The sequence below is a fragment of the Aphis gossypii genome, chromosome 1 (assembly GCF_020184175.1).
Source record: "Aphis gossypii isolate Hap1 chromosome 1, ASM2018417v2, whole genome shotgun sequence".
Classification (NCBI taxonomy): Eukaryota; Metazoa; Arthropoda; class Insecta; order Hemiptera; family Aphididae; genus Aphis; species Aphis gossypii.
This window is the reverse complement of record NC_065530.1, coordinates 49651593-49670710: the sequence shown is the minus strand read 5'-3', so window position 1 is coordinate 49670710 and position 19118 is coordinate 49651593. Positions and strand designations below refer to the sequence as shown.

Here is a 19118-nt window from a genome sequence, read left to right as displayed (position 1 = left end):
AATATTGGTTATACAATAATTATAGTAATTAGCAGGGGCGTATTTAGAAATGTCTTATGGGGGGGGGGCACAAACAAATAGTTAAAATTAGCATACATGATGGGGAGTGCAAAGAACCTAAAGATACTAATACTCTTAATAATAATAAAAAAAAAGTATATAATACGATGTGTGAGGGTGATACAGGCCCCCTAAAATACGCCCCTGGCCATTTATATTATACCTACTATTACCCATGTAGGTTATAAATTAAATTGAAACTATTTTTCAAAAAAGAATTAATGTTTTATACATTTAAAAAGTACGATTTTATGTTTTATGTTATTTATTTATTATTTATAATAAATTATTTTACAACGCAATGTCGCAATTATAATTAATTTAATTGCAATGCTATTTTCCTAAATAATTGGTATACTTGGAGATAGTTCTTAGCACAGCAATAATAGACAATAATACGTATGATACAATTGTATAAAATTTAATTTTATATTAATCATAAGTCTTAACCCAATATTTGTGAAACGAAACTAATAAATAATTATTTTTTGTAAGGGATCGGTCCGAAACGACGCTGCGTACTCGAAACACGGCCGTATGACCGTGTCGAATATAATATACGCCGAGCCATTGTCCTGGATCAGAGAGAAACGCCAAATAGAAAAAACACGTCCTGTATATATTTTGGTACAGCGGGACGAGCCGCAGGACTGGCCGACAAAGTGATACCACAATCAAGACCATCGTGAACGACGATCGTCATCCAATACGCGAATTTATTGTTCCGTTTTTCGGCGGCGGCAGAGACGCGGTTGTACTTCCGCCGGAAGCGAGACGGTCTGCAATAGCTGGGTCGTAACCGGATCGCGTTGTTCAGCATTTTCGCGCTGGCCCTGTTCACGAACAGCGCCGATGTGAACAGAATAACGATGCACGTTTATTAACCTGGGCAAACCAGTCAGCGCTTCCGCCCGTCCGAACAACGCGTCCCAAGGTTCCGAACTATCGTTCAACGCGCCATTTAATGATGTCCCATCTTCGTATAGTATAGTTGCCATTATGTATAGAATGTTCGTATGATGACATTTCTGAAGCATATAGAGTGTAATAATGTTAAAAAATTATTCTATTTCGATCGAAGAATGTTTGTTGCACGGATAAACATTATGTTAGCAACAGTTGATGACAAACATTCTGCAGGCAATGTACACCATACAAATGTTAAATAGGTAATATTTGTTTGCACGCCAAATAAGAAAATCAGTCTATGTGATATTACCGTATATTGTATTAAGATATGCCAACAATATGCGGATTCCAAAAAGTCTACGTATATGACCGAAATCATAAATGAAAACTAGTAAAAACTGTGATTTACGAGTGTAAATGCATTGAAAGCAAATTTTATATTACGCTCACATCAGACAAACAGCGATGGCACGATACAATAAATTATTTTATTTTGGATTTACGCATGTTATACGACTGACTGCGCGTGAAGAAAAAATTGTAAATATCTTTGTATCTAACCCCTTAGGTAGGTATACAAATATATAAATGCACACACATGATACATATATATATATCTCAAAATAATGCCGTTTGACTTTATGTGAGTAGGTACTCTTTTTTATGTATACATTATTATGAAAATATTTACTTCAGAAATAATTAACCAACGAAAAAAACATTAATTTATTCGTATGACAACATTTTTTTCAATTTTATAACACGAAAAACTTTTAATTTTGTAATCAACTAAATATATGTTTTAATTTTTAGGTATAAAAACACGTTTGACGTTAAGACGACCATATTACATTAATGATAACATCGGACGCCAGATTTTCGACTTTTATAGATACAGATAGCAAATCATTGGTATCGTTCACCAATTTTAATTGTTCACAATTTTGTTGTATAAGTCATAAGATCATTAATGGCATACCCGTATACCTAGTGGTTTATAACTATTATTGAATTATTCGCAAAAAAAAATCGTTAGTAAATATGAGTATATTATGACAATATCAAATTTACCACGAGGACGTCTGAACAGTTAAAAAGAAAAATCGATCGGCATATTCAAATAATTTCTTGTAAAATTTTATTTGAAATATTAACAATTATAGCCAATTCGAAAGAATAAAAATAATGAACGTATACCTACTCAAATATTTAAATGTCTTACTGTTTAAAACATAATTAAACAGGATCTACATAAATATTTTTTACAAAGAAGAGGGACTTCGTTACCTCTCAATTATTCAAGTACTGTATAATATATTTTTATTCTATGCATGCCACTAACCGATCATATTATCTTATTATGGAAGCACATATTATATAAATTGTATACAACACTAGCTATTATCACATATACAGTAATTTTTACGATAAAATAGAATATCTAATGCAAATTACATTATCGAGTACAAAGAGATTTGTTGCAAATACCTATCCCCAGCTAAATTGAGTGAAAATACCGTATAATAAGTAGGTAATTATTAGGAAACATTGCGCTAAATAACCTTACTTTAAAAACGTATATTTTATAGTTTTTATACCATGTTACCCAACAGTATCTATTAATATACTCGTATTCAAGCAAGCAAATATTATGAGACACTTTTTGGGATAAAACAGTTTTTCTTAAGAGCTAAGAAACAATATAATATTCTTAGGACTATTAACCATGTTACAATCATTCCCACAACCATATAATCAAAGCAGATTATCGGCTATTAATCAGCTATTATTCATTTGAAAACTTGATTATAAAGGACTGAAGGAGATTTATCTATGGTTTTAAAAAGAATACCTACCTAAAAAAAAATCTGTATAGTATAAATATTAGATATACATGCTATAATTTATTCAAATTTCATCTTCGATTACAGACATGGTATAGATATTAAATAATTTTAACACTAATATATATCTATAATGTACAAATTATTACATAACACAATTATAGCCAATAGGTACACTTTTACATTGATAAGCGTACATGTTAACTTTATAAATATAATTTTTGATCTGTAAGGTCTCAAATTAAGATATTATAAGACAGTCACATACATTATACGTAGGTAGGTACATAAGTACATATCTCATAATTCATTATTGAGCTAGTAGGAACATATTACCTTCTAGGACATAAAAAGTTATATACAAAAGAATATAATCATATTAAATTATCAATAAGTGGCTTTACCTATATGTTAATATAATAATACAAACAATATAAATTTATATAAATTAGATATATGTATTAATAAAAATATGTTAACTGTTTTTTCCACATAAGCCAGCTCTTGGACTAACTGAATAGTCTGAATAGTTCTTGGTCATTTTGTTAATAAAAACATATTATAAGCTAAAACTATTCAAAGGAATTAATTCTAATGTTGCGAGGCTCATATGCCCTATTTACTTTCAGAACCATCAGCAATGGTTATATTCTTGCTGGTAAAATTATTTTGTAATAAACCACAAACAAAATTTTGATCTGATAAAAATTAAATATTTTTATTTAGGTTTTTTCTTTCGTTCATGAATTATCACATGTGTATGTAAATGCCCAGTTGTTCGAAATGCATCTCCACATACAGGACATTTAAATGGTTTTTCACCTAAAATATTATAATAAACTTATAATTATACGAATAAGGTATTATAATATCATAAAATATTCTTTTAAAAATGTTTAAGTATACAAATTAAATATGTAAGTAATCTAATCAAAAAAATAATAATCAATTACCTGTATGCTGTCGCATATGAACTTTCAAAGTGGAGGTGGTAGCAAATAATCCATTGCACTGAGGGCACTCGGCTCTTTTCATCTTACCTGAATGAGTAATTATATGATATTCGAGTGAACTCTTAGTGGCAAATGCTTTATTACAATTTGGTTGGTCACATTTATATGGTTTGTCACCAGTGTGTATTCTTTCATGTCTTTCGAGATCAGCATTTTTTTTAAATATTTTTTTACAGAATTGACACACTTTTGGCGACGGTTTTTGTGTCTTCATATTAAAAAAAAAAATTAATGAAATTCTTAAAATTGGTATACTAAAATAGTATTTATAACTTACAATACTAATGGTTCTTTCTTCTGAATTAGTAGCTATATTTGGTACAAATATTATTTTTGGCTCATTTTTACTGTTTGCATTATTTATACTTCTCTTAACTTCATTACTGATGCTATTCCTTTTTTTCATGTTCAACGTTTTACTCATATTTTTTTTTTTTGATCTAAAATTTAAGTACATCATTAAATGACACATTAATAATATTATAAATAATAAGCTTACAAAATCTTTTGTGCGTCCACTTTAGACATTTTATCACCACATTTTTTTTTTCTTGAAGGGAGCTATTTCACATGACAGAATAATTAGGTTACGTATAAATGTTATATATCTAATAAATATACTACCTTTTTAGTGGTTTTTTTTAAAACACTCAATGTTATTGATTCATTCTCAGTAGCAGTCATGTCAACAGGTCCGACATCCTGAAATATCAAAAATACATAATATTAATAGTTACCTACCAAAAAAATATGTGAAAGTTTAAAAAGTTTTATTATTATCAAATAAATAAATATTCCAACAGTTAAGATGTCAGTTTTTATTTTTATTTGGAGCACTATAAAGGTTTCTGTATTTTTATACATTTTACTGAATAGGGGGAAACTTGGGAACTTGAGTTTAACAACTATGATAAAGACTTAAAATTTCAACAATATTCTAAATTTTCCAACTTCCTTAAACTTGTATTAAGGACTAATTATCCAATAGAAACTAGTGCTCAAATTATTTCTTAAATTTTAACAGAATATATTACAGGTTATATCAATAATTTATTAATTGATATTATTCATTTAATAGTATAAAATTAAATAATACTTAGTAATTTCAATTTTTGCCTTAAACATATAATAAATACACTACCTCTTTAGTGGTTTCTTTTTCTACATTTAATGATATTGATTCATCTTCAATAGCAGTTATTACAGGTTCTATACTCTAAAATATAAAAAATACATAGATAATATTAAAATATTTATAAATATATATTATATATATTATATAGAATATATATATAAAAAATATAGAAAAATTGTATTAATATCAAGTAAATACTGTATACTCCAGTATGTAAGGTTAAAATAACTTTATACTTTTAATTATTTAAATAAAAAATAAATAATTTCTACAAAGAAGAAGATTTGGAGTTTATACAATATACTTAATTTTCTTATTGCAGTGAATTTTATTGGGAGCTAATTAGTTAATAGAAATTAGAACTCATCTCTCAAATTATGTCAGTATAATATGTTATATTATGTAATGTCAATAATTCATTAATTGATAATACTCATTTGATAGTATGTAAACTAACCAATGCTAAGCAACTTAAATTTATATCATAAATATTTAATAAATATATTGCCTACTTTTTCAATGGTTTCTTTTACAACATTTAAAGATATTGATCCGTTTTCAGTAGCAGTTGTTACTTGTTCTATTTCCTGTAACATAAAACTCATAACATTATTATACTAATAGATAATAGAAACTAGAATTATTTTTTCAACTTATGACTATATATTATGTTAGTACATTACATATAATATCCATATTTCATTGATCAACATTATTTATTTAATGATATAATTATGTATTTGTTTTTATCTTTGTCATTATTACCAGAAAGACATAATAAATATATAATATTAGCCACAAAATTATGAATGATATATTATATTACTAAATAGGTACAGTATACAATACAGTATTTATTTAACAGATAATATCATTATGCCGTGTTGTATGAAAAATCATTAAACATTTTATGAACCAATAATGAGCTAATGGTTATATGATCTTGTAACCCATAATTAATCAATTAAATTGTACTATGCAATACATTTTGTATGCAATCTGGCACTGGTGTTTTGTTTGTTAATTGTTCTATTGTATTTCTCAACATTACACAGAAAAAAATTAATTAAAATTTTTTTTTTCAATAACATAAATCTAGATATTAATTTCTAAATAAATTGTTTTGACAAGAAAAAAATGTACAAAACATAAATAACTTATCAATTATTATTATTAACAAAGAGCAAAAATTTAAAATTATTTAACTAAACATGTGAACACAGGCTAACACAATTGCTAGTAACAGGTTAAATAATACCAGTAAGTTTATACTGTTTTAAACTCCATTAAATGAAAACTACAAATATTTTTAATAGTTATTTAAATGATTTTGACCAAATATAAAATATAGGTCTAAATTCTTAAGTTATATACAATTATAATTAATATTAATTATAATAGCTATTACAGAGTACAACATATTATACAAAGTTCAAGAAAAAAATCTGATTAAGAAATAACATTTTTCATTTTTAACTCTTCTTACAACTTTTAAAAGGATAAATTTGAGTCTCTATACCAAAATTTGACCAAAACTCATACATAAAGCTTCTACGATTTTGGCTAGGTGACAATTAGTTAGTAAGTCAAGATATATTATTTTATACATTAAATAGATTAATTAAAATTTAACATAATGAATACAGAACATACTCCCCTAACTTATTATAGTAGTTATCACTTATTAATAAATCATAAAATTTAAATTATATGCTTTTTAATGTTATATTCAAGATTTTAATGAATTTGGTCAGATTCTTTAAGGCAAATTATATTAAAAGTACTAAAATACTACTGATCAAAACTATAAAAATGTTTTCATTTTTATTGAATTGATTTCATTGTCAATAGTCAATACATACAACACACCAAACAATTACAAAATATTTATAACTGTTAAATTATTTTAGTTCATTTAAATAATCAAATATTAAAGTAATTTTAAATTTAAAAATGCACAAAGTGCCTACTTCTATCTTATTATCTATTATATGCATAAAAGGTTACAAATATTTAAAAACATTTACTTGGCTTTGAACAATAGCATTTTCGATTATTGATTGGTCTTCTTTATTCTTCATAATAATATAATTTTCATCTACAATAACAAATTAATAATTAATTAACATTTTTTGTTATGGTGAGACATAAAAAATATTAGGTATACTTCTTGTGATCACTATAAATTAATACAAATTAAACATTTTAACTTACAATATATATGATACTTTTTACTAAAGCATAAGTGTGCATAACATGGTCAATTTTATACTCAGAAGAATCCATTTTACATTTTTATTAGAATAAATTGAACTTGATCAAATTTAAAAGTAAAAATATTATTCATAGGCTTTTTTAATATTTTAATGATGAAGCAAATTATGAACATTTGTGAATATTCATAAGTTATCATAATGACGCTTTAACATTGTACAGCTATTACAATATGCTATTTATACATTTTTAGACTCAAAGTAAAGATACTTTTTCATAACAAAGTGAAATAAGAACACTAGTATAACACACGCATACAGACTTTTGGTAGGCAGTATTTTATAGTAGGTAGCATACCACACAAATACCCTAAATATTTTACACTTCAAAGCTTTGTAGAATATATATATATAATAAAAAATAAAAATACAATACCATCAGCAAGTGAATATGTCAAGTTTTCAATTTCAATGTGATCACTAGTAGTTATATTAGAAATCGGGCTTAAAATTTGATCAAAATGTTCGTTTTCAATTAGATTTAATCCAAAGTTACATTGATTAGTAATTGTATCATTGCAATCTCTATAAAATTAATAATATATAATGCATTAGAACATTTTTAAATCAATATTTAATTAAATTAATTAGTTTATTATTTAATTAATTTATTATAATTAATTAATTAATTACTTTAATTTGGTATTATTATGACCACTTTGCAATTCATGAGCTGCTTCTTCAAGCCATTGTTCTAACTTTGAATGATCTAAACATAAATATTACAAAAATAATTAAATAAAATGTAAAAAGGCAAATATAACAATACTATTTGTTAAATTGCCGCAAAATAATTTTTATGAATAAAAATCAATTATTCATATGTACTACATTATATTTCATGTAGGAATTGTGAATTACATTCAGGCCTAGAACTAACTTCTAATTATACTTAAAATTGAAATTAGAATAAAAGTCCTCAGAAAAACATAGAACAATATTATATTTATAAAAAATTATATTTAATCACTATCATCGAAAAATACAGATAAGTATATTACAATTAGTAAATTTTTTTTCTTGAGCTTCTTTCTTGAGAGATTTTTATTTTGCAGTTAATTTAAAATATTTAAAATATGAAGTAAGAATCTTATATCTATTAAAAAAGTTGTGAAGGTCATTTTTCCAATTTTCAAGATGCTTATAAAATAATATTAAAAAAAAAAATAGTCATGATATTCTCAAATATAACTAATATAACTCCAACGATAAACCCATTAAATTTAAGGATTTGTGATTTGTATACAATTTTTAAGAACAAAATATCCACAAGACATTTACATGTGCCAAAAAATGTTTTCTAATTAAAAATCTAAGTATAAATATATTTATTTTTTTTACCTTTCATTGAATGTAAAGATTCATCATCAATTAGTTCTATACTCTTTCTTACATGATTTCGAACAGTTTTATCTAAGTCTTTAGTTTTCAATCCATGGTAAACGCTCAAATGTTTACTAAGAGCATTAGAACTATTGTAAACACAAGAACACATGAAACATTTATGAACTCTTGTTTCTTCTTTTGTAACAGCATGACATTTTTTCATATGGTTAATTAAATGACCTAAAACATTTTTATTTCTGATTTTTATTTCTTATCTAAACAATATGTTAAATCTAAAATTTATTTATACTGTTTAATGACCTTTTTGACAAAAACTCATATCACAGAATTCACATTTGAATGGTCGTATTCCTTTATGTTTTAACAGATGTCTATTTAATGAATTTTGTTGAGTAAAGTATCTTGAACAAGATGAGCACTATATAAAAAAAAAAAAAATGTTATTTTTCTCATACATGATGCCAGCATAAAAATCCCATTGTAATAATTTAATAAACAACTAACTTCAAATGGTTTTTCTCCAGTATGTGTTCTCATATGACGAAGTAAAAGATTTGACTTATTAAATGACCAATCACAATGATCACATTTAAATTTTTTAACTTTATTGTTTGTTTTATGCATTTTTTTTAACTTTGAAGTAACCTTATGATATTTTTTTAACACCGAATCAAACTAAAATTAAAAATAAATAATTAGTAATTAAATTTATCACAATTAATTAATCAGCAAAGTTTAAATATCTAATTTGAAAAACTTCGTTTTTATATACTGAAATATAATTTATAGCACAATTTAGATATTAAAAATTGCCAGTATCTTAAACTAACAAAATATACATAAACTTTATTTCAATAATATTTTTAAAAATATTTACTTTTTAAAATGGGCAAATTTATTTGAATAATTGCAATCTGTTTTCCTAGTGATCGATAAAATTATTATTTATAATAAATCCTGCTTACTTTTCTATGTTCCTTTATATGCATTTTGTATTCTGGTATAGTTGAAAAAGATTTATTACAAACTGTACAAGTTTTAATACAATCTACAGATGTTCCTTCATCAGGATTAATTATATATTCTTGCATACAATTTTCTTTGTGAATGTCCAAACGATACTAAAATTAAAATGTAATTTTATAACACCATAAGACTTAAAATACACTTTAGAATACATAAACAAATATAAAGTATTTGCTTATTTATTAGATGTAATATGATAATGACTGTGATCTATAGTAAGCGGTTAGATAATATACTCATTTCAAATCAACTTTGTATACTATTTTATTTCAATTTTTAATAATTTTAATAATTTATCATAATTTAAAAGTATAAATTAAACCTATAAAAATGTATAATAATACATCAATAATAAAAACCGACATATTTACCTATTATATTGTGTAATGAATTTTCAACATAATTAAATAATAATTACTAATTAGTATGCATTTAAGTCTAGGCTTTTTAAAAAATTATTGGAAGTTATAATAAATAGAAATCACTGAACATTGTATTTATAAACAAGAACAAATCAACTATAATTAAGTACCTACCTGATTGTCAAATATTTTATCACAAATATTGCATGTAATCAATTCTTCAGTTTTATGAATTTTTAAATGAGCCTTAAAGCTAGCTATGCGTTTAAATTCTTTTTTACATTTTGGACATTTTAAATTACTTGTTGAATGAGAAGCAATGTGAAGTAGATAGTTATTCTGTAATTATAAAATAATTTAATACATGTAAATATATTTTAAATGATTAGAATAATTTATGGAAAATTATTATAACTTACATTATAGTTAAATGATTTTAAACATTTCAAACATTTAAATGGCTTATCATTCAAATGTTCTAGTTTATGTTTCTTATAATTCTTCCAGTTGTAAAATTCATGTAAACATAAATCACAAACAAAATGACCCTAAATAAAATTTAATAATTAATTAATCATATTTACTTATAACAACTTAAATAATTTAACAAAAGCTAACTTACATTACTATCAACAGGACTTTTAGCGACATCGTCCAAAATTTTAATAGCAGTCGAATAACTGTAATTCCCACTAGTTATATCAGTATTAATCGTAACTTGCAAATGTTCTTTCAAATTGTTACAATCATTGGTAGTTTTTATTATATCCAAATTGGTTTTATTAACTATAAAGTCATAGATTGGTATATAACTATATTTCCAAATAATAAAAAATAAAAAATAATTTTAAACTTATTACGATCTGAATAAATTTCTTGAATTTGATCAGAATTCAAAGTAGAATTGATATTTTCAATTGTTGATTTATCAGAGACGATATTATTTGAAATAGTCTGGATATCATTTATTGGTCCGTTAGAGTCAATATGTTGGAATGTAATCAACTGTAAAAGCAAAAAAACCATATTAATATTAAATAATATACTAAACTGAAATCAAAATTCTTTACCTCTGTACCATTTACAAATAATGGTTGATCATTAGTCTCTATTAAGAATGTTTGTCCCAACAACAAATCATTTAATGGAGTCATGCCATTAATATTTTGACAATTAACTGGGTCTAAAACTAAATAATAATTAATAATAAATATCATATTTTATAAACATTAAACAGTAAATTACATAAGCACACTTATAGAATTAAACATTTAACTGCATAAAATTCTTATTTATACTTAAATAAATAATCAAAAAAAAAAAAAATAATAATTATTAATTTTAAATTATAAATAAAAGATTTAGTTAGTAGTAAAAATTAACAATCATAATCTTTAAATAGTTAACAGTCAAGTTATATATATATTATATATATATGATCCTAAAAATTCAAATTACTTGATAAAAAATATGACAATGTTTGTTGCACTGGTAGTATAAAATATAAGACTATATAAAACAAAAGAATGTTTAACAATAACATGTCACATGTTATTCTATAGTTTTTTTAATTTTCTTTCAAGTTAATGTAATTGTTTTAAGTACATTATCAAATAGCAATACATAATACAAATATTTGGATACTTACTCATATCTGTGCAGTCGGCAGATAATTGTTCAGGATGAGAGACCAATGAATGATCATCATACGTTAAGGTAATAAATTCTGAATCGGTATTTTCTAACATAATATCTAGTTGATTATCCATGTCTGAATATCTGTTGAAAATAATAATGTTAGGTACTAACACCATGTAAGGAAATCAATTATACCTAAGTCAGCGTTTCTTAAACTTTTTTATGTTCACTTTAACCATGGAACCCCGAGGTTTATTTTTTAGATTTTTAGCTACTTATATTAAGTTTTCAATAATAAGTTATTACAACTCGATAATTAAACTCTGTACTTTGTTTCAATAGTTGTAACGCGTAAAACATTTTTTCTCACTAGTCACTAACCTTTAGTTAAATTTTTTGAATAGCTTGAAAAAAAGCACTTTAGTTATGCGGAACCCTGGGATTCCGCGGAACATAGTTTAAGAAACGCTGACCTAAGTAGATGGATCAAATTAAGGATATACTTACTTGCTGGATATTCTTTTCGATTGTATGATAATATCAAACGAATTATTAACACGAATAACCAATGTTTATTTTATATTTTTATCCAACTATAATATTATAATATATCTACTATATGTAACTTTACATCAATTACATCACATTAATACACAATTATTAGATTTAATATGAATTAATAAGGCACAACCATTATATTATACTCATAATTATTTTTAAAACTGAAATATTGTGTAAGCATTAAAATTAATTTAAAACCAGTAGGAACCCAAAATGTTTTCTAATTATCTATAATAGTTCTATAATTTCATAGAGTTGGAAGCGTTTCTTAGATACAACACCACACACGAAAGGGTGAATATATCCAAAGAGACAACTATTCTCGACATTCTTGTGTAGAATGGAGTTAAATCACTGTAGAATGTAGATAAGTAAATGGTAGAAAAATGAAAAATAGAAAATTAGTAATAAACTAATAAATAATAAATAATTTTTAAACAATATTATCTAGCATTATGTTTATGTTTATATACTATAAATCAAATTATTGTCGTTTCGTTATCATGTTTAGTATTTACGTTCTACTGTTGCTGATATAAAAAAACGTGAGTTTTCGCTCAAATAGTGGATAGATAGCGCAGAATACTAAAATCATTAGATCCGTCCGGCACCTATATTATAATATTTATGGATAGGATATAATATAAGAGAGATAACTGATAAATTAATAATATTAAGTAATTTGTATGTTAAATTACGATTTTGATTTTCCACACACACAAATTCAATATCGTTTAAGGAGCATAAAACACAAAAAATAAATATTTTTTATTTAAAGAGAGTGTTCAATTTTAAGAAAATGATATAGGTTGAAGTATTAACTATTAAGTGGTTGAACGTTTCTCCTCACATTTCTCCATACAATGAATTGGGGGCTTTCCAAGTACGTTCCGAAATTACCATTATTTTATATTTAATGACCCGTGTGCGTCCCAAGAAAATGTTTCATATTTTTAAATTTTTTACGTAGCCCGAATGCGTTCGAATTCACTTGAGTTATCCAGGGTGCCCCATGAGGTGATGAATTGGCTTACACCCCGAAAATATTTTATTTTTTTTTTATTTCGACTTACATCTTTAAGTTTGGATAGTAAGTTTATTTTAGGCCAATGTTTAAATGTCATTCTTTTTACGAAATTCAGACTTGATATTTTATTATTTTAAAATTGATTAATATTGTTTTTGATGAATGTAACTTTCTTGCATGTACTATTATTAAGTTTTCTTAATATCTTTGGGGCTTAAATTTGTGCATTTTTTTTTAAATATTTCGAAGAGTATATTTATCTGGATACTGGGTGGTTTGTATAAAATAACGAATTGTACTTGGAATGAAAACTTTCACAAGAATTTGTTGTTCTTTCATAACTATACTAATCATTTCAGCCCACATAGAAATAGGAAATTTCGCTTTAGAAGTTCAGAATCTATAAAATTGTCTTTGAAATAATACATACATTTGTCGATAATACAACGACGTAGTCGGGTTATGAATACGATAAAAAATTAAAATTAAAAACGGCACGCATTCGGGGAAGGTATCCCCAATGAATTATGAAAAATTGAAAAAACGCGTGACGTCACTCGGTTCAACGTAATTGCCTATATTATACGACATATAAAAGTTTCTCGCTTCACATCAAGATTTTCTTACCTAAATGTATTATTTTTTAAATTTATTTCAAGTAAAAATGTGTGATTTTAAGTGTTTAAGACGATAAAAGTATCAACATTTTAATATAAAGTTATTTTACCGGGCTATTGACGTCACACAACTATTCTAAATTTCTTAATATTTTTTTTTAATATTGAATTTTCACCGAATCATTTCATGTAACTATAGCTACATTAATGTACAATTTAAAAACAAGTTAAAAAACACTTATGTTTTATGTTGTGTGCTCCCTTAAATCGTTTCAATTAGTTTTATCCTCCTACGCTGCCACAGTAAAACTCTACACTTGATTAGACAACTAAGGTACAAATTATACAACAGTTGGTTGCAAAATTATTGTAAAATAATATTTTATCATATATTTTTTAAACATTTATTAATATGAGTAATATTCTTAATTCCTTATAAGCCAAGTACCTATTTATGTTTTTTAAGCTATTGCATAGCTTTTATCGCAGGCGTGGTGACTGAAAATATATTTTTCGTAACGAAAAAGCGTGACCGTTACCCGTTAATTGTTACCATGGTTACCGAAAATAAAATAATAATAATAATAATCGTTATCATTTATTTATTATTTTAGTTTAATATTATTCACTGTTATCTACCAACAAAACAAATGCATTTTGTCAAATCTTGAGATATGCGGTGTTGCAGTTTCAGCGACGATATACAGTATAATAATAAAAATAATATAATAATATAATAATATTATATTATATTATTATTATTATTTTTTTTATTAAATTTTATTAACTTCTTATTTCGTGTTAATATGTAATACTGCAATAGCTTTATCGCGGCAGTCCCCGAGTGCCACTTGACTTTTTTTTTTTATATAATTATACATAATAAATATAGTGTTTATGTTGAAACCTAGATGTCGCAGCTGATTTTGTATTACATTTGTCATTTGATTCACAGCAACATAATATTATTATCCTTGACCGTAGTATGGTTTCATACAATCGGCCCCTAATTAAAAAATTATTGATTTAAAATCGACACGCTTACTGTACATGAAAAACGATGCCTCACAATCTTTTTACACTAATGAAAAAAAATACAGTGAAAAACCAATAGGTAAATAACTATCTAAAAATGTACTTATGTGGCTATGACGGCATGATGCTACGTATCTAAGTCAGTTTTTAACGCATGTTATGATGTATTTTAGAAGTAAAAGTTTTTAATCCTCAAGTGACTTGATACGGTAAGCAACGATTGTCAGGCTCAAGTTCCTAATTTAATATGCGTCTAAAATCTTATTATCCACGGATCACGGTCCAAAACAATTCGCATTCACATGGATCTACCGTGGTTGAAGATGCACTTCCATTATTCATGGAAAACATAAATTTGCTATTTTCTTCGGTATTAAGGTGGGTTTACACTTGACCGTTCTCGTGTACGTGCACGTTTATCAACACACACGTACGTACGGTTTTACATACACGCTCTTCATGAAAAATACTCTGGTAATAGCACGGTAACTGGTAAGCGCTTAATTTTAGCGATAAATTAACTTACATTAATTTGGCTCGACTCTATAGTGTAAATAATACACTTGAACACTTTAATTAACTTTTAAAACAATACAATTTAATATTATAATAATATAACACATTTTTAAAATTTTAAAATTGGTTACTGCTGCTATCGCTCAAATTAGACCGTTAAACACACGGAAATTTAGTTGAACTAGTTTCAACTTCATGGTATCGTGGTTATACGTGTGGTAAGAATACATAAACTTTCTGATATACCTAAAGCTTACCACGTATACCAATTACCAACCAATCACAAAAAAGTATTTTATGCACGTACACGTATATAGTGGAAACCCGCCTTTAAATTATTATATTTTATATTTACCTATATAATATAACTATACCCTAACTAGTATAACTATTGTAACATTTGTTACACGCTATATGATTGACTATTACAAAATTATACAGTCAACACTTTTTACATGTCCGAATAATTACTTAATATATTAAAATGACACACGGCAGGCAGTTCGACATTAACTATATTACACAATCTAACCAACTATCTCCAAAACAGTTAAGTATTATTTAAAATATAATAATTAATAATTATTATATTATATTTACCCTTTCTGTAGGGGAGGGGTTTAAATCAAATAATATTTTCATTACTATGCAAATTATTATAATTAAGGTACTTATATAAATTCAATTTATTAACTATAAAATATTTCAGTGGGGTGTAGGTGGTTGAACATTAAACCCCCTCATATATGGCCATTGGCTTTGCACAGTGCTAGAACCCCCAGCTACGGAAAACTTATCCATAAGGAATAGAAAACCTTTTTTTAAATAACTAAAATCGTAAAAAGGTTTCCCCGACCACGTTACGCTATAATATAAATTATGCTCACAGACACACAATATTACAGTACAATCGGGTATACGGAACTAGAGCTGAGGTATGAATGCGATGCTTTTTTTTTATACGTAGCTCTAGAAGTGAAAATTGTGTTTTAAGTGTAACTGACTGGTGATATACAATAAATGCGTACGGTTCTTATTGACTCGATAAAGTCGAATTTTAAGTCTGACCATCATTCTTATATTTACCTATTATAATATTAAAGAGTCCACAAAAATAGGTACTTCCATTTTATTTTCGATTCATTATTATAATTTTAAGTTGACTAGGTAGGTATTGAAAAAAAATCATCGTTGTACAACACGTTCAATTTTGTTGAACAACTCCAGTGATGGCTATAGGTTAAACTGAGGTTTTTATGTTCATTTGAACGATATTCGTAAAGTAGGTATTACTATTTATTATAATAATTTTCGAAAATTTGTTTATAGATTATTTGTAATGTTATTTTATTGCATACAATTCTAGCATTTTTTATTGCTCTCATATGTTTCACCCCTGTATGTTTTTTGTTCATACATTAATTTCTGATCTTTAAATTACCACCTACACTTATTATTTTTGCAATGCATAGCAGAATACTTTTTTTAAAAAAGTGCATATTATAATTATATAAATAAATTACAACTACTATCAAACATACAAATTTAATAATTATTTTTATGAACTAGCATTTAAAGTTAAGACGAATAGAGTACTAGTGTAAATATAATATTATTTATGCTACTTAATTCCTTTTCAAAATAATTTATATGTACAAATAAAAAAAAAACCTAACGCTTTATTGTTTTAATACAAATATACAAATATATAATTTTCATAAATAAATTGTTTAAGATATCTAAGGAAAATTAAGGGTAGTAAAAATGTTAAAATTTCATACGTATAGTAGATACTTATATCTCAAAATTTTCAAAAACAATAAATCAAGAAAAGCATTAATAGGTACATTTCAAAATAAGTAATAATAGTTTTTATTGATGAATAAATAAGTAATACCACTTTTAGTACAATCTGTAACGTATAGTGACCATATTAATGTTTTTTTCCAAAGGTATCAATAACCTCGTATCGATTATAATAGTATAATGGTCAATGGCCATATTAACTATGAACACGGCGCTATATCTCCTTCTTCCAGTTGATTAAATAAAAAAAATGAAGGAAATCCATAATGTAACAGGTACCTATATAAGTAACTACCTGTATAGACTATATATACCTATCTAATATATAATATTATAAGCTATTACAAGGAATATGTTAAGAGATTTTATGAAAACATCGTTCTTAGGCCCTTATAGACAATATTTTTAACACATTTAATAATAGGTACAGGTACTTGTCTTTTGTCGTGTATAAAACTAATAATTTTACGTAAACAAATTAACAACTATAGAATTTCATTCACGATTTGCAAAACCCGTGAAACGCAACAACTGTTTATTACCTATACCTATAATAGTTATTATAGGTACTTAAATGTTCTCTACTTATTTATAGAAAACTACACGTGCCGCACAAGTCAGTAGGTAGTCACCATATATGGGAGTGTGAATTGAGGATATTAAAGTAGTATATGGACGTATGACACATGCCCGTATGATGTTGTACTTAAACTATGTTTAGGACGGTAGGCCGCGGCCGTCAATTATCGCATTGCGGTGCAGAGATCTGTAAATTTTAACTTTGTAAATATTAATAATCTCAAATATTTCCATGTCTACATAGTACATCATGGCTGTTGTGTTATTAAAATTAAGTTGCATTTTTCATTATACGTTTAACATTTTTTTTTTTTGATTACTTAAATGTTTATAAAGCGCCTTATAAATACGTTAATATGTTATGTTACTTTTGATAAAGGTCACTTTTCAAAATTCTAAAATAATTTTATTTAAATTTCATTAACCACTTACTGAAAATCGTCTATAAATTGTTATGAGTCTGTGAAAAGCAATTATTTATTATTTTCTCAAAAAAAAAAAAAAATGTTTTGAGACAATGAATAGTATTCTCTATTATGAGAAACATCCGGTATGTCGGTATGTTATATAAAACGATAGCTATAATAATAATAATTATTATTATATCGTTATATTTATATGCATTAAAAACCAACTAAATATGTGATAACAATTATTCTTAAATATGCATAAATATATGCTCTAAAATGTTAAAATATGGATAAAAAAATTAACAAAAAAAAAAAAATTATTTTTTGAACACTAATGAAATAATTTCAATGGTTAATCATGATCGTAATAATTGATATTTTCTTATCTTGGTATACGTGTTTTATTTCCTCGATTATTGATGTAAGGTTATATTTTGAAAAACCGTTTATACCTAAAACTTACAAGAATACCTATTAATTTATTTTGATATTAATCGAAACTAAAAATGTATAATATTTTTTTCTTACGATCACAATATAATAGACAATAGTATAAAAAAGAATCATCGAAATATACATTAAAAGATGAAATATGCGATTAAAATTATAAAATAAGCCTTTAAAATAGAAAAATGTCGAAATATGCGAAAATATGCACTAAAAAATTTTCATTTTTTAAATCGTTATGTCATGAAACAAATTTTGTGCTCACTTGGCATATGATACGATTGATACAACATAGTACGATCAGCCAGATACCAGAATAAATAATATGCAAATACATACAAATCTGCATTATAATTATTATTATCTATGGCTAACAGTAATTCCGTGAAAACTTTTACATCAAGTCAGTACTACAACAGGCATAGCCTATACATAAGTAGGTATATTATGTAGGTATATGCATTAATTTGCAGCTCCATTAATTAATTAGTTATTGCAAAGTAGTTAACTATT

The 19118-nt window shown here is 25.5% G+C and overlaps 2 protein-coding genes across 5 annotated transcripts in view; one reads left to right on the top strand and one right to left on the bottom strand.

Moving 5' to 3' along the window:
* Positions 1-3349: 3349 nt before the first annotated feature.
* LOC114132490 (zinc finger protein 182-like) lies at positions 3350-12621 on the bottom strand. Of its 2 annotated transcripts, none has more exons than XM_050201792.1 (21): positions 12115-12621; positions 11618-11748; positions 11040-11158; positions 10830-10974; positions 10592-10755; positions 10389-10517; positions 10144-10308; positions 9547-9702; positions 9086-9256; positions 8882-8999; positions 8576-8800; positions 7868-7943; positions 7611-7759; positions 6983-7059; positions 5474-5548; positions 4968-5042; positions 4451-4528; positions 4326-4387; positions 4104-4266; positions 3767-4034; positions 3350-3635 (listed from the first exon to the last, which is right to left on the bottom strand). In XM_050201792.1, exons 2-21 carry the CDS (start codon positions 11736-11738, stop codon positions 3532-3534), a joined length of 2640 nt encoding a protein of 879 aa, XP_050057749.1. In that variant the 5' UTR covers positions 11739-11748; positions 12115-12621; the 3' UTR covers positions 3350-3531. The 2 variants fall into 2 exon arrangements, with proteins under 2 accessions (XP_050057749.1, XP_027853757.2); XM_027997956.2 differs by having other exon boundaries at positions 6989-7059.
* LOC114132491 (cytochrome P450 306a1) overlaps positions 11539-19118 on the top strand; it is a 45392-nt gene continuing 37812 nt past the window's right edge. For 2 of the 3 annotated variants that reach the window (XM_027997959.2, XM_027997957.2), the window contains exon 1: positions 11539-11685. The gene's annotated coding sequence lies outside the window, so the exon portion shown is untranslated. The remainder of the gene's footprint in view (positions 11686-19118) is intronic. The other variant, XM_050201812.1, reaches the window with a different exon arrangement.

What these genes read in the sequence shown, in the direction of transcription:
- LOC114132490 (XM_050201792.1), bottom strand. Translation starts at nt 11,738, where the DNA reads ATGGATAATCAACTAGATATTATGTTAGAAAATACCGATTCAGAATTT. An exon ending in ATAAAATATTTGACAATCAG is followed by an intron (nt 9,703 to 10,143) that starts GTAGGTACTTAA and finishes TTTTAATTTTAG; the next exon opens with TATCGTTTGGACATTCACAA. An exon ending in TTGTTCAAAGCCAAGTAAAT is followed by an intron (nt 5,549 to 6,982) that starts GTTTTTAAATAT and finishes TTTATGTTACAG; the next exon opens with GAAATAGAACAAGTAACAAC.